The 15,427-nt window shown below is 35.9% G+C and overlaps 1 protein-coding gene across 1 annotated transcript; it reads left to right on the top strand.

Annotated features, from left to right (window-relative positions):
• The first annotated feature begins 227 nt into the window (after positions 1–227).
• fgd5b (FYVE, RhoGEF and PH domain containing 5b) lies at positions 228–14,758 on the top strand. Its single transcript, XM_079884715.1, has 21 exons — positions 228–451; positions 1,347–3,691; positions 4,222–4,327; positions 4,413–4,471; positions 4,596–4,626; positions 4,773–4,879; positions 4,993–5,113; positions 5,313–5,391; positions 5,515–5,565; positions 6,538–6,596; positions 6,736–6,807; positions 6,935–7,003; positions 8,091–8,174; positions 9,507–9,586; positions 9,670–9,763; positions 9,860–9,997; positions 10,422–10,524; positions 10,620–10,732; positions 12,977–13,099; positions 13,187–13,329; positions 13,964–14,758. The coding sequence occupies exons 2-21, from the start codon at positions 1,407–1,409 to the stop codon at positions 13,998–14,000; spliced, it is 3,954 nt and encodes a 1,317-aa protein (XP_079740841.1). The 5' UTR covers positions 228–451; positions 1,347–1,406; the 3' UTR covers positions 14,001–14,758.
• The last annotated feature ends 669 nt before the right edge of the window (positions 14,759–15,427 follow it).

Below are 15,427 nucleotides of genomic sequence, written 5' to 3'. Positions count from 1 at the left end.
ATACACATATTGCCTGCTCTTGTGTATGTTGTTAAGGGAGGTTGTGCAGGAACAATGAACAAGGTGGTCAAATTTCTACAAACTCTATCTGTATGCATATAGAGAGAGAGAGAGATATAGATATTATAGATATAGATATATAGATATATATAGATATACATTTTCCTTATTTAAAAACTCCTTATTTGTTCTCTATTTGTCTTGACGCCCTTTCCTCAGGAAGTCAAGGCGAAGTCTCGTCCGTGAGTGTGTGTGCACGCGCGCTCGGGCTGAGCTCCTGCTGTCCTGCACTGCTATAGCGCAAAACGAAGAGAAGGCAGTAGTTGAGGTATAATCTCGTGTTATAATCCCGTGTAAATTCTCGTAGGATTACGATTTCATCTTTATCAAATGGATTTGACCTATTATTGCCGTGTCTCAGATGTTAGATGATGTTCGTCAATGACCGCAGGTGAGTTTTTGACACGATTCTGTAACGAAAACCAAGTAGTATGGTAATTTCTGAAACGAGGAATATGTGTGTTGGAAATATCTGAAAGTATGTGAAATAGTATCAAGTTTAGAGTAGCTCACCTTTCGATATTTTTTTTTATATTATTTTCTCTAGAAATTTGTCTCATTGTATTATCCTGTATGGAGTTATAGGCTACAGTTGATCTGACTGGTTAGATATTTAATTGTAAATGCTCAAGTAGAGCACGTGTGTAATACGATTTGCTAATCCAAAATGCCAGCACTGTTTTGAGCATACCATATTAATATTTAAATTATTATGAGAATGTTTCCTAAGCTATGGGCAGTTTTGGCCCAATAGAAGTAATTATACATAATAAAATTTCCATTATAGTAAACTGTAATTGAAAGTGGAACTTGTAGTGAAAATTAAATTTGAAACATATACAATGCAAACTTAAATGGTTTATTTTACTCTTTGTGTAGATCATAATAAATTCATTTTTATGATGGATTTTTATAGTTTAAATTAAAAGTTTGGGTCCGTCACAAGGGTAAAAAAAAAAAAAAGATATACTTAAAACATTTAAAAAAGCAGAAATAAACACTTAATGCTTGATAAAAAAGTGTATGCAAAATATAATATACAAATTAATATGTCAAGACACTTGTGTGTATATCATACAATTTGATATAGAAATGTGTATTTCTGAATTTCTATTTTTTTATTTTTACTCTACATCTTATTATTCTATATTTTGTGTCCAGCTAGAAAATCTTAATGCATAAAGCAGAAGGAACTGCCCTGAATTGTTACAATGTTTACAGTGGTACTTTCCAGCAATGTTTTAGTAAATATTAATATTTACTTATTACTACACATTGTGTTTTAGAGTTGCAAAGACCACCCCCTGGACCCCAGAGGACACTTCCAGGCTGAGCCTTTCTTCAAGATGCAATGTCAACCACCTATTCCTGAAGAGTACTGTGATAATCAAGAACCCAAACCAAAAATTGCATCCAAACCTAGAAAATATCTCCAGCATCATCTCAGTTCAAACTTCCATATGCACTTTCCACTCCACACCAACAAACATCTAAGTCCTCCGAATTCAAGAGGGCGTATGATGGAAATGCATAGAAAAATAGTACTGAAACAGGAGGGGTCACAAGAGAGGAAGACAGAGAAAAAAAATTGTACGGAAAAGACAGTACAAACAGATGAGGCAAAACCGGATGTTATTCTGGAACAGGGGGATGAGTTAGGATGCGGCGATGAGTTAGCACAGGGGATAGATTTAGATTTGGTGGAAGGTTTAGAAGAAAGTGAGACATTTAAGTCAGAGGATGAAGAAGAGTCAATGGACCTTCTCTCTGATTCATCCAGTAAAAGAGAGGTGGGCGATAATGTAGAAGCAGAGCAGATACAAGTAGAGGACATAAGGAAGATAGCATGGGGACTGACTAAAAATGATGTATCAACATCACATGGAAGTTCTAGTGATGTTCATATGGCTTCTAATAAAGTTTATGGATGCATAACACACAGAGACAGAATATTATATGACAACATATGCACCAGTAGAACTTTCATTGAAGAATTTTGCCCAGATTGTATAATCCCAGGCATGTTTTCACTTGAAGAAGACATAGATGGGATGTTCCCTGATATTTGTGATGCAGGTGAGGCGTTAGCAGACAAAGATGGACTTTCCGAGTGTGATCTCTTTGAACAAACAGAGCCTCTTGAAATGACAGAGACAGAGGACAACGTCAATGGAGATATTATGATGCTTACCATTGAGGATGGATTGAACAGCTCTGATCTGTCTTCAACTTCCATTGAGGAAGAGGATGATGAAATGCAGGTGGAAAAAGAGAAAATGGAGAAAAAGGGAAACAATTATTTGTCAGTCAAAAGTGCTTCTCAGGATCTCCCAGCTGCTATTGAGTCTCCAGACTGTCCCTCATCAAACAGTGGAGATGTAAATGTCCTTGAGTCCGATCAGACTTCTTTTTCAAATTCTCCTTCTTCTTCTCAGCCATTTATTGTTTCAGGCTCTGAGGCTATCTCAGATGATGATGTACCAGATGCAAATCACAACTATTGTAGCAAATATGTGGCTGATCATGATGAAGCCATGTCTGCCTCATTAAATTTTGATGTCATCAGCGCCCTCTCGCTTGTTCAACAGCAACCTGAAACCCAAGGCCAAAATTTACAACATAATCAAGATGAAGAGAGCACTGGAGAAGAAAAAGGAGTTGCAAGTGACCACTTGAGTATATCTGAAGGAAAAGAACTCACAGTAGATCATGTGTATGAAGAGACCGAGCCAAAAGTCCAAGCCAAAGGCTTCCTTCAGAACAGGAAGTACTTTATGACTCGCTCTATATCGGTGGAAACCCCCAGTAAGAGAGTTGACCTAATGACTAGCCCTGCACCAGGAAATGGGCGACTTTTGCTACACCCACGCTCCTTCTATACAGATCAGTGTTTCCTTGAAGATAGCAGGCCTGCATTGACTGGTTCATTAGGGTGTCTTTCACAAGGAACCCTCTCCTTAGCTAAAGTTACAAGAGTGGATATTCCACCCCCTTTTGAACTTGCATCCATCACAAAGCGACCAATCAGAAAAAGTTCTCCGTCCCTCCCGAACGAAATCTCTGCTTCTTGCAAGAAGCCTGATTTCGGGTTTAAACGATACCTTCTGCCGTTACGATTCCTTAGGAAATCAGATCGGAAAAGTGTGATGGATAATAGCTCAATCTCCTCCAGGTCCTCGTCTGAGTCAAGTCCTCAAGCGTCATGCAAACGCTTGGATTTAATCAGGCATGACATGGGCAGCCTGGAGTTGCAGAACACTCCAGATTGCACACCACCTGTGTCCCCTTCTTCCTATCGCTTCCAAAAGAATAGACAAAAACAAGGACTAAACTTCACTCTTAATAATGATTTGACTTCTAGCAGCATTTCTATTGAGCCAGGTTCCCTCTTTGAGCCTCTTTCCCTTTCCAAACCTCGATCTTTTTCATCTCCCAATACCGACTCATCGGAATACGAGAACGTTCAAAACGCTGCTTCTCACTATGAGAATGTGCAGATTCGCCTCCTGAAACCAGTCATTCAGAGTCAACGAAATCAGAGTTCAACCAATGATACTGATGGCTATGTGGATATGAGCAGTCTGCCAGGCTTCCAGGGCAAAAGTCAGTCATCTGAGCAAGAGACAGATAGGTACAATTTTGGTAATCTAATGATACAATCCTATTTATTTTCTAAATTTACTAGACAAATTTGCAACCCCCTTAATCCCTTAACACAAAAGATGCATAAAAAAGACGGTACAAAACACAATAATTAAGCAAATCTTTGGTTATATTTTAGGATTATTTACCTTATCTAAGAATTATGACATCAAGTGACAATCATTTGTTCATTTAAGACCTTTAGCATGACATTGGATCATACATCTTCATTTTTAAAGTCATAAAGACAATGCTAACAGTGTCCACAATAACCTATTGTACATTCTTGTTTTTTTTACATCATGTGAATGAATAAATCCCTTAGTTTGTACATATTACAATTTATTATTAAAATTGTCATTTTAAGTTTCAGATAAGTAAAAGACCATTTTTTAGACAAGCATCTGATCTATAATTATGTTTTTGTCAGTAAAATTTATTGTCCATAAAAAAAAAACTTTAAATTTTTTAAACACTTTTTGACTCATGTGTCATGATTTTACCTTTTCTGTTATTTAGCCTCTACACTTTCTGTTCTCCTAATGTGAGGCCAGATGGAACAGTAGGTGTGTCTGTTGGTGTAACTAGTTCACAAGAGAAAAAGACAAAGCCATCTGACAAACTGGTGAGCTTATTATGAGTGTTTCTGTGTGTCTTGCATGCATTTGTTTCAATTTATTGTAACTCAGCTGTCTTTTCTTTTTTTTCAGACTGTCAACTGCTCCAGGGCTTTCTATTGTGCCAAAGAGCTTCTGGATAGTGAGGCCCAGTAAGTCATGAAAACAACATCTCAAGTGTACAAGTAGAGCGGTCCAAATTATTTTCATCATTGAAAAACAATTGAATAGAAATACAATATTATTATCAACATGCCTCTTTTTTCTTCATTCAAGGCATGTTAAGACTTTACAACTTCTCTGTGAGGTGAGTCATTCATATATTCATTAATGACGTATGTTTGCCTGTGGTTTTCAGGTGGAAATATGTTAATGTGATTATGAAAAATCTGAAAAATAATGATAGAGTGCATCTTCAAAATACTTTTATTTTTTCTCACTTTCACACAATAGTCAGTTGAAGCCGATGAGAGGCTGATGACAGTGTGGACAGAGGTACCTGATATTTGTACTCTCCACAAAAATATCCACACTTTACTGGAGACCCGCTTAAAAGAATGGTAAGACGCTCTCACCCAAGCATGTGCAGATGGTACCTTCAACAGTTTATCATCCCCAAATTATGTCCATCTGTCATCATTTCATCTGTTTCATATTTCACTCCATTCATCAGGGATCAGAATCAAGGTATTGCTGAAATCATCCTGGCAAAGAAGACAGAGTTTTCCATTTTCTCTTCTTACATCAGTCATTATGATGAAAAATTGAATTATCTGGAACACATACAAAGCACAGTAAGGAATTTTTTTTCAACAGAATCAAATCTAGGCTTATTATTAGGCATATCCATCAACCAGCCACAGCTGTTAAAACTGTACGGTGTGATTTGTGTGTTTTGTACTGTATGATTACATGTGAATGTTTATTTATTGTGCTTAGTTTGCTCGGATGGCATGTATTTGCATATTTCATAGCGTGTGTTTTATATCTCAGCTACTAGATGCAGTGACCCTGAAAAAGCAGTTCCTGCAGGTCATTGTGCGCATACTACAGTACCGTATGTTGCTAACAGGTGACGTCTAAATATGTTTGTTTCTGTGATATGCATCCCTATTATTTTAACTACTAATTTATGATTTTGTTTTGATTTTTATGTTCTTCGGTATTCTTAACGTTTCTTATTGCTTTAAAACAGACTACCTGAATAACCTCTCACCAGACTGCAGAGAGTTTGAAAATACACAAGGTAAAATGCATTACTCAAATTACTCAGGAAGCCATTTTGTTCCCTAATTTAGTTTTCATCAATTTTAAGAAATTGATGTTTGATTCTTATCTTGGCATGTTTGTAATCACAATGGAAACCTTTGGTCTTGTCTCTCAGTGAGTATAATTGATTTACTTCAGCAACTGCAAATCTCAGATCTTCAAGATAGTTTCACAAAAGACAAATGAACTTTGACCCCATCGTGCATTTTCATTAATCTTCTTAAACAAGCCTTTCTGCATTATTTATATATGATGATCATTTATTTATGAGGTGCTGCTAAAATAGAGTATCTGTTGGTAAGGAAGGTGTACTGTTATGTTCTGCAGTGTGACGTACTATGCTTAATATACATTTATTTTAAACATTTTTATATTGATTGTGTAATTATTGCATATGCAGTTTTAGAAAATAATTGTATATATTCAATAATTATTGAATAAAGGTAATTAAAATAAATGCAATCCAATTCTATTTACAATAAATGTTGTATATGGCATCTCAGCACTAATCACAGTAATCACATATAACATAAATATATATATTATATGTGTGTCTGTGTGTGTGTGTGTGTGTGTGTGTGTGTGTGTGTGTGTGTGTGTGTGTGTGTGATATGTGTATGGTATATATAAAAATGGTCTCACTTTTTTCTTTTTTTTTTTGGTCCCCATGAGGAAACTTATAAATCATACAGAATGATGTTTTTATGAAAATGTAAAAATGCAGTTTTCTGTGATGGGTAGGTTTAGGGGTAGGGATATAATATACAGTTTGTACAGTATCATTATGTCTATGGAAAGTCCCCATAAAACATGGAAACCCATGTGTGTGTGTGTGTGTGTTCTATTAATATCTATTAATATAACAAAATGATATACAATATTTGCATAGTTTGAAAATGCCAATCTATTAATATATTAAATCTCTACCTATTACTCTCTTGCCCCTTAGGTGCTTTGGTTGTGGTCTCAGATGTATCTTATCATGCCAATGACAGCCTTAAAAATGGAGTGAGTATGTGTGTGTTGGCCTAATGTGCTTGCAGAGAGTCTAGATAAGGTTATATATATATATGTGGAACCAAGTCTGTATGTGTATATGACGCCACTGTGACGTAAAGGAATTGACCATGTTTTTTCTCTCTGTCAGGCAGATCTCCTGCGTTTGGTTCACATTGAACACAGCGTTCTGGGTTTGACAGATCTCCTACAGCCTGGGAGAGTGAGAAATTCAATGGCTTACCTCTTATCCTATCAAATTTAGTTGGTTTATGAAATTGTTTCAGATTAAAAAAAAACAATTATTCAGTAATGGTGAGTAAGGTTGTCTATCTGTATCTTTGCCATAGGTGTTTGTGAAAGAGGGCACCCTGATGAAGGTCAGCAGAAAGTGCAAGCAGCCGCGTCACCTTTTCTTGGTATGCGATTTGATTTGATTTACCCACTATATTTTTGCAACGTGATTATCAATTATTCAAATATTTTTGCAACTACAACTGAAAATCTTCTCTGTCATTTGGTTTTATATATCACTTTTGTTTGCTGAGATGAGATTGTGAGTGTTGAGCACACAAGACACATGGTTGCTTTCTCTCTGCATAGTCTCTAGTGTCTCTCCTTTGTATTTGTGAGCTATTTTACTTGTTTTTTAGAGTTTCCTGGCAGGATGTTGTTCTGTGTGTGTTTATGTCTAAATGTGCTATTGTTTTTGCCGTGCTGCTCTCACCCCAGAATAAGTCTGTGGGAACGGAGACAGAGCGATCTGTTAAGATAACAGAACATAGGGTGACAGGATGGACGTGAGATGGGCTGTCAGAAATACTCTAGGCTTTTAATCCAGACGGACAGTTGTGCAATGAGACGGGCATGTGGCCCCCAGAGTGATGAACTTGAATATCCCTCATGTTTTATTACTTGATGTAGGAGACAGTCTGTGGCATGTCGTAGTTTCTTATGCACCATTGATTAACATTTTAGAAGACAAAATATGCTGCCTTATCAAACAGAATCTGATGATAAGAAGGCACATCTGAGTCCAATGTTTGCACAACATCCTGTCTGCAAAGACGAAATTTGGTTGTGCTTAGCAGTATAGTTATTTTCTTTACTGCCTATGATAACCAACAATCCTGTGCACATGATTTGGTATTTGTTGGAAAGAATAAAAATGGTGTCAGACTGAGTAATTAATGCCTAATGGTTCTATTTCACAGAGAAATACAGTAAGTGATTATTCGCTTTGTTATATCACAACTTGAATAAATGTTTGAATTTTTTCTATGTTATCATACCTTGGAAGCTGGCCTGAAACACACTGCCTGTGTAGTCACTGACCAAAACCGACCTCATAGTGCTGTCTTGTGGTGAAAATTTGTTACTGCGACCAACTCATATTAACTGTTGTGGTATGCAAATGACAAAATGATCAAGTAATTATTTGTGCTTGTATGTTACATGTAGGTTGTGTAAGTTATATTTCTAAGCCTTAACATTTTACATTTTCAGATGAATGATGTAATGCTTTACACATATCCTCAGCAAGATGGCAAATTCAGACTCATCAACAGATTACCATTGGCAGGGATGGAGGTATGAATGTTCACAATTATGGAAACTTCTACTGTTTATTCTTGCATAATGGTTCTTGGAAATCTTCTTCTTTTTTTTTTCATAGGCATAACACTAATGTAGCATTTTTAGTGCCCAAGATGCTAATTATAAGCAGTGTTGTTATTTTAACTAAAACTGTTAGAAATCATTTTCATAAATTGAAATGGAGCTGAAATAAAATGAAATATAAATATTATATGAAAATAAAAACTTAAACTTGCTAGATTAAAACTTGAAAATTTGTGACAATTGGAAATGTTGCCTTGGCAACTAACTGAAAGAAAATAAGATTAATACAATTACTAAAGTAAAACTGAAATATAAACAAATTAAAGCTAAATAGAAATAGTTTTAAAAACTAATAAAATGACAAAATTACTAAAACGTAACTCACAATTAAATAAAAACAAAAAAAAAGTGATAAATAAAAGCTTATCCAAAATATTAATAAATACTACAATAGCATATAAATAGTACCAAAATAACACTGACTATAAGTATATATGTAAAGCATTATTTAAATAGTACCTTATAGCACTATGTATAATTTTTATTATATAATAGTATTGTCACAATCTGTGTGTTTAGTTTCATTTTCATGGACTTTTAGTTTGAATTCGTCAGTCACCTGTTTCCTATTTTTCCATTGTTCCTAGTTTCCCACCAATCGTTAGTTGTCATGGACAATCATTAATCATCACATCTGTTTGTCATTGTCTCATCACCACTGTGTATTTAGGTTCCTCCTTTTCATTCAGTTGTTGTCTGGTAATGTTTGTGTGTAGCACGTTGTTTTATGTTCTGTTGAATAAATCTAGCTGTTATTGGGAAATACTTATTCTGCCTTCATCATCTTTGAGCTGGGAATGTGACAAGTATAAATAGAAGAATATGATCTAAAAGAATAATTATTATTATTTTTAATTATAATATAATATTATAATAATTAAAGGTCTAAAAGATTAATAATAAAAAATACTTAAAAGACAACAAGATGAGAAAACAGAACTAAAAGAATGAGGAAAAAATGCATAAAAATAAGAGAATAAATTTAAATTAAAATGCATAAAACATGGCAGATCGTTCTCTTCATCATATTATAGTTTGCTTTTCTTATACGTTTAAAAAAGTTCCTATATATGTTTTATTTGTTTATTTGTGTTTATATTTTCCTTCTCTCATTTTGGCCTTTCCTCTTATAGAATCTTAATTTCCAATTTATTTTTCCTTTTGAGCTCCATAAATGATCTGAACCATAGACAGGGAGTGAATTATAATTATTAAACCTTTCTCACTCTTCTTGTCTTTCAGGTCAGCAAGCCACCTATAGAGAACGCTCAGAGTGCACTGAAGATAGAAGTGAAAGATATAAGCATCACTTTGTCTGCCAGGCTAGTGAAATACACGCACTCACTCACCCAAGCATGCATGTGTATGTGTTCAGCATGACTGATGCATGCATTCCCGTGTGCAGCTCCTGCATTGAACGGGACAGTTGGTTTGTTACACTGAATCGGACATTGGTGGATCTTGGCCCAGCATCAGGAGACGTAGTGGACTGTTTTGAGGTGAGGAACCTTTATAGACAGTATGAAAAAATGTCAACGTGACACCTGAAAGAGTTGACATTTTGTTTCCTGTTTTGAATTTGTCTTATGTTTTAGTTAGTGGAGGGTCCAGAGATGTGTCTCGGTGAGAACGCTCCTCCCCTGTTGTCTGTTTCCCAGGTGACCGTTTGCATGAACTGTCCCACACATTTCAGCCTCACAAACAGACGACATCACTGCCATGCCTGTGGCAAGGTACAAATGCATACAGAGATACTTAGGTTGAACTTTATTTCGATGGTTCGCTTTAGACATTCTAAAAACTGTAAGTAACTTTGCATCTACATGTCAACCAACTCTCATTAGAGTATTAATAGACTATAGTAGACTGTTAGGTTAGGGTTCAGGTAAGTAGAATATGTTGACATGTAGTTGCAAAGTTACTTATAGTTAGTAGAATATTTGTTGGGGGAGCATCAAAATAAAGTGTCAGCAGATATTAAGCAGAAAGTCTACTAATACTCTAATAAGAGTTAGTTGACATGTTGTTGCAATGCTACTTATAGTTAGTAGAATGTCTAAAGTGGACCATTGGAATAAAGTGTTACCCATACTTACATAAAGTACCACTTTTACAAGCTCTGTTAATTCTGGTTTTCCTATCTTATCTTACTTGTAGGTTGTTTGCAGAGATTGTTGCAGGAACAAATTCCCCCTCAAATACATGAAGAACAGACGTGCCAAAGTGTGTGATTATTGTTACACTGAACTGCGTAAGAATGGTACAACCGCAATATCTTTGATTTAATTTCAAATAGTTTTATCAATTAAACCTAGTTATGCTTGACTCTCATATGTGTGTGCATCTGTTTGAAAGATGTCGCCGCAATAACTGAGAGCTCCAGTCGACCGCTCTCTGCTGTCTTCCAAAACATTCATCCTTCAAGTCTGTGGAAGAGCCGCAAAGGCCATTTATCTTTCAACAACCAGGTATCTCATAACCTCTGGATTCATATCTATATCGAAATAATACCTAAATATTTGTTTGCACTCTCAGTAGATCATTTTTCACACTGATCTAACGTAATAAATCTAAATTGTTTAATTACAAGGCATTTTTCACATCTACTGTATAATTGGCATGGTTATGATATTGGCATATCTTAGTTGTCATTTGTCATGTAGTAAGTCACTTTAGTAAGAAAGTGTCTGCTAAGAACATATTTAATGCAGTGTGTCTTGAGTTTGGAGCCCAAGGAGTATAAGTGCTATTAAAAGGGATTTGCACTTATGACCCTTTGCCTTGCAGCTCTTGAAGATGACTCACATAATTAAATATACCCTTTAATTTCACCCAAAAATCAAAAGGGCAAATATATACTGTATATACTACATAAAGAAAATTCAATATTATTTAAGACTATTAAGATTTTTGCCATTGCATTATTTTTTATAGCAATTAAACCCCCCATCCCTATTCTTATTGTTAATGCAACTCATATATATATATATATACATACAGTATATATCGTAAAATTAAATCGTATAAAATATCGTCAAAATAAACATTTTAAATGTCATCATTTAAATTTTTTTTAAAAAACTTCTTTGTGTGTGTATATATACACTCATCTAAAGGATTAATAGGAACACCATGCTAATACTGTGTTTGACCCCCTTTCGCCTTCAGAACTGCCTTAATTCTACGTGGCATTGATTCAACAAGGTGCTGAAAGCATTCTTTAGAAATGTTGGCCCATATTGATAGGATAGCATCTTGCAGTTGATGGAGATTTGTGGGATGCACATCCAGGGCACGAAGCTCCCGTTCCACCGCATCCCAAAGATGCTCTATTGGGTTGAGATCTGGTGACTGTGGGGGCCATTTTAGTACAGTGAACTCATTGTCATGTTCAAGAAACCAATTTGAAATGATTCGAGCTTTGTGACATGGTGCATTATCCTGCTGGAAGTAGCCATCAGAGGATGGGTACATGGTGGTCATAAAGGGATGGACATGGTCAGAAACAATGCTCAGGTAGGCCGTGGCATTTAAACGATGCCCAATTGGCACTAAGGGGCCTAAAGTGTGCCAAGAAAACATCCCCCACACCATTACACCACCACCACCAGCCTGCACAGTGGTAACAAGGCATGATGGATCCATGTTCTCATTCTGTTTACGCCAAATGCTGACTCTACCATCTGAATGTCTCAACAGAAATCGAGACTCATCAGACCAGGCAACATTTTTCCAGTCTTCAACTGTCCAATTTTGGTGAGCTTGTGCAAATTGTAGCCTCTTTTTCCTATTTGTAGTGGAGATGAGTGGTACCCGGTGGGGTCTTCTGCTGTTGTAGCCCATCCGCCTCAAGGTTGTGCGTGTTGTGGCTTCACAAATGCTTTGCTGCATACCTCGGTTGTAACGAGTGGTTATTTCAGTCAAAGTTGCTCTTCTATCAGCTTGAATCAGTCGGCCCATTCTCCTCTGACCTCTAGCATCAACAAGGCATTTTCGCCCACAGGACTGCCGCATACTGGATGTTTTTCCCTTTTCACACCGTTCTTTGTAAACCCTAGAAATGGTTGTGCGTGAAAATCCCAGTAACTGAGCAGATTGTGAAATACTCAGACCGGCCCGTCTGGCACCAACAACCATGCCACGCTCAAAATTGCTTAAATCACCTTTCTTTCCCGTTCTGACATTCAGTTTGGAGTTCAGGAGATTGTCTTGACCAGGACCACACCCCTAAATGCATTGAAGCAACTGCCATGTGATTGGTTGATTAGATAATTGCATTAATGAGAAATTGAACAGGTGTTCCTAATAATCCTTTAGGTGAGTGTATATATAAAGCTTTTTACCAACTCACGAACCCCCCGCAGTGCCCTCATAAACCTCCAGGGATTCACAGTTTGGGAACAGGGTTATTATGGTTGACAAACTAAAACTTGTAAAACATTTTTTAATAATTGATATGAGGCTGAAATAGAATGAACTATACATCTTAGCTGTATTGTAAATAATACTGCAATAACACTGTTAAAACTCTTGTGTAATGCATGAAAATGAGTTTTGTAATGAGATCTATGAATACATTTAATTTAAATAATAAATAATTATATATATATATTTTAACATTTGTAAATGAATTTTTCTTTTTTTTTTTTTTTTGAATTTGAATTTGGGGTGAACTATGAAACATTAATATATTATCATGTGTTGTTGCCAAGGTGACAGGGTCTGAGGGCATGATGAGTGGAACGCTGCAGAGGTGCAAGAACAGCAAGAGAAGTTGGAGAAGCTTGTGGTTCCTCCTAAAAGATAAAGTTCTCTACACATATCCACAGCCTGAGGTGCTGCACACAGTCACGTTTTTGCACACATTAACTTGCAACATGCAGTTTCTAATCTCTCCCTTGTGTCTTTTTCTCATATATAAGGAGAGGGTGGCATGTGAGACCCTTCCCCTGCTGGGTTTCTCTGTGAGGCCGGAGGCTGAAGGGGAAAGCAGCATGTTTCAGCTGTACCACAATAGCACTCTCTTCTATACTTTCAGAGCCCAGGACAGTAACACTGCGCTGAGGTTAAAACACATAAACTTTACATTCACAGTACATTTATATAAAAATGTATATGATATATAAAAATTAATAATGTTTATATGTACTACCATTCAAAATGTTTGGAGTCAGTAGGATTTTTTTAAAGAAAATAATACTTTTCTTCAGCATTAAATTGAAAAAAAAAAAAAAGTGAACAAAAGTGACAGTAAAGATATTTATATTGTTACTGAAGAATTCTATTTCAGATAAATGCTGTTCTTTTGAACTTAAAACATATATATATCATGGTTTCCACAAAATATTAGGCAGCACAACTGTTTTCAACATTGATAATAATAAGAAATGTTTCTTGAGCAGCAAATCAGCACAATATAATGATTTCTGAAGGATCATGTAACTGAAGACTGGAGTAATGATGCTGAAAATTCAGCTTTGCCATCACAGGAATAAAACACATTTTAAAATATATATTAAAATAGAAAACAGTACTTTTAAATTGTAATAATATTTCACAGTATTGTTTTTACTGTATTTTTGATGAAATGAATCCAGCCTTGTTTAGCATAAGAGACTTCTTTCTAAAACATACAAAAAAATATAACATATATGTTAAGTTCTACTATTATATAATGTGAAAATTCTGTTCTGTTCTAGGTGGGTCAACGCCATGGAAGAAGCTACAGTTCTGTAGCATCAGTCGTCCTCGTTGTGTCGTCTTCTCATATCAGCAATTAAATCTGTTATTGATCATTCGAGAGCAATGCATTTGCACGTCATGCTCAAAAATCACTACCCAGTGTGACTGGGAGCGCAATCAGCCATCCCTACGCTAACGTGACGCAACGCATGTATTTTTGGAATACCAAGGGAACAAAATGCTCACACTCAGACATTTATTTTATGCCAAATGCTTCTTCCAAAGACCTCGTTGAGCTGTGGACACACTATAAAAGGCACTTCCAGCTGTCATCTAGATGAGAATATCTAGATGAGAACTAGCGATATGTTGCTTAACTTAACCAACAGTTTCATTATACAATGAAATATATTATGTAATATCCCAGATCACTCAAATATATTAGGACAATTTCTATAGATGGGAACTGGTGTGAATTTGAGCATCTTATGTTCAATCAGTCTTTTGGACAATGGCATCTACAGACAACCAGTGGGAGTAATTTTGGACCGATAGTTAGTATCTAGCAAGCAACAGAGCTGGAATTCTTGTTGCACTTGATGAGGATGCAATGTTTAATTAACTTACCTTTTGTCCAATTTGCCATTCTGTTCACTTGGAATGTCATGTTTTGTCATCTTCAATATGAGGGCTTAATGTATATTTATGATGAATGTATAAGTAGTTTGTCAGATGGATTAACTGTTATTTAATCATTTGAATAAACATTATTTGAGTGTAGTGCATTGTGTTCACACTGAGTTATCAAACCCCACTAGTGCCTCAACTTCAGTGTTTTCTTCTTTTCCTCTTTTTCTGTGTGAAAATTTGCTTCCTTCATGCGGTTATGCATATAATACCTATAACCTGACCAATGCTGAAATCAAACCGTTAACAATATGGTAATCATGCATATATGATTTCCTAAATGGTTCATTTCATTCAATTCAGTTCTGTTCTATTCAAATGTTTTTGTGTAGTTTTTTTTTACAATGCAAATCATTCTAATTCAGAGGAGGAACCAAGAGTTTATGTTTAGCTCTATAACTTTTATTAAGACCTCTCTGTGTTTCTAAGTTTTATTTCCAATGATAGGCAGGTTGAGTCCACAGAGAGTGAATTTTAGAGATGTGATTCTGTGATTAAGTATCTTCAACTCAGTAATTAAAGAGTGTATTACAGATTGAGACTGTGTGTGAGGGATATGAAGAAAAAGGGAGGGGTGACGTTGCCCTGCTTCCACGTCCCCAGGAGACAATGTGACCCAGAACAGAGTGAGAGTGTTTTCTGGAGTACCTGAAAGTTACGGACACCTTGTCCCAAATAAGAGACACATTCATCATTTTACCTTCCTCTCTCTTTTCTTTTGTATTTTCTTATTCTCCCAAGTCACTCTGATCTCAAGCTATTCCTTGTCCATTCTGCCTATCACGTTCTGCCTC

The sequence above is a fragment of the Squalius cephalus genome (assembly GCF_949319135.1).
Source record: "Squalius cephalus genome assembly, chromosome: 10".
NCBI classification, from domain to species: Eukaryota; Metazoa; Chordata; class Actinopteri; order Cypriniformes; family Leuciscidae; genus Squalius; species Squalius cephalus.
The sequence above is the reverse complement of the archived record's forward strand: the minus strand, read 5'-3'. Positions and strand labels throughout refer to the sequence as shown.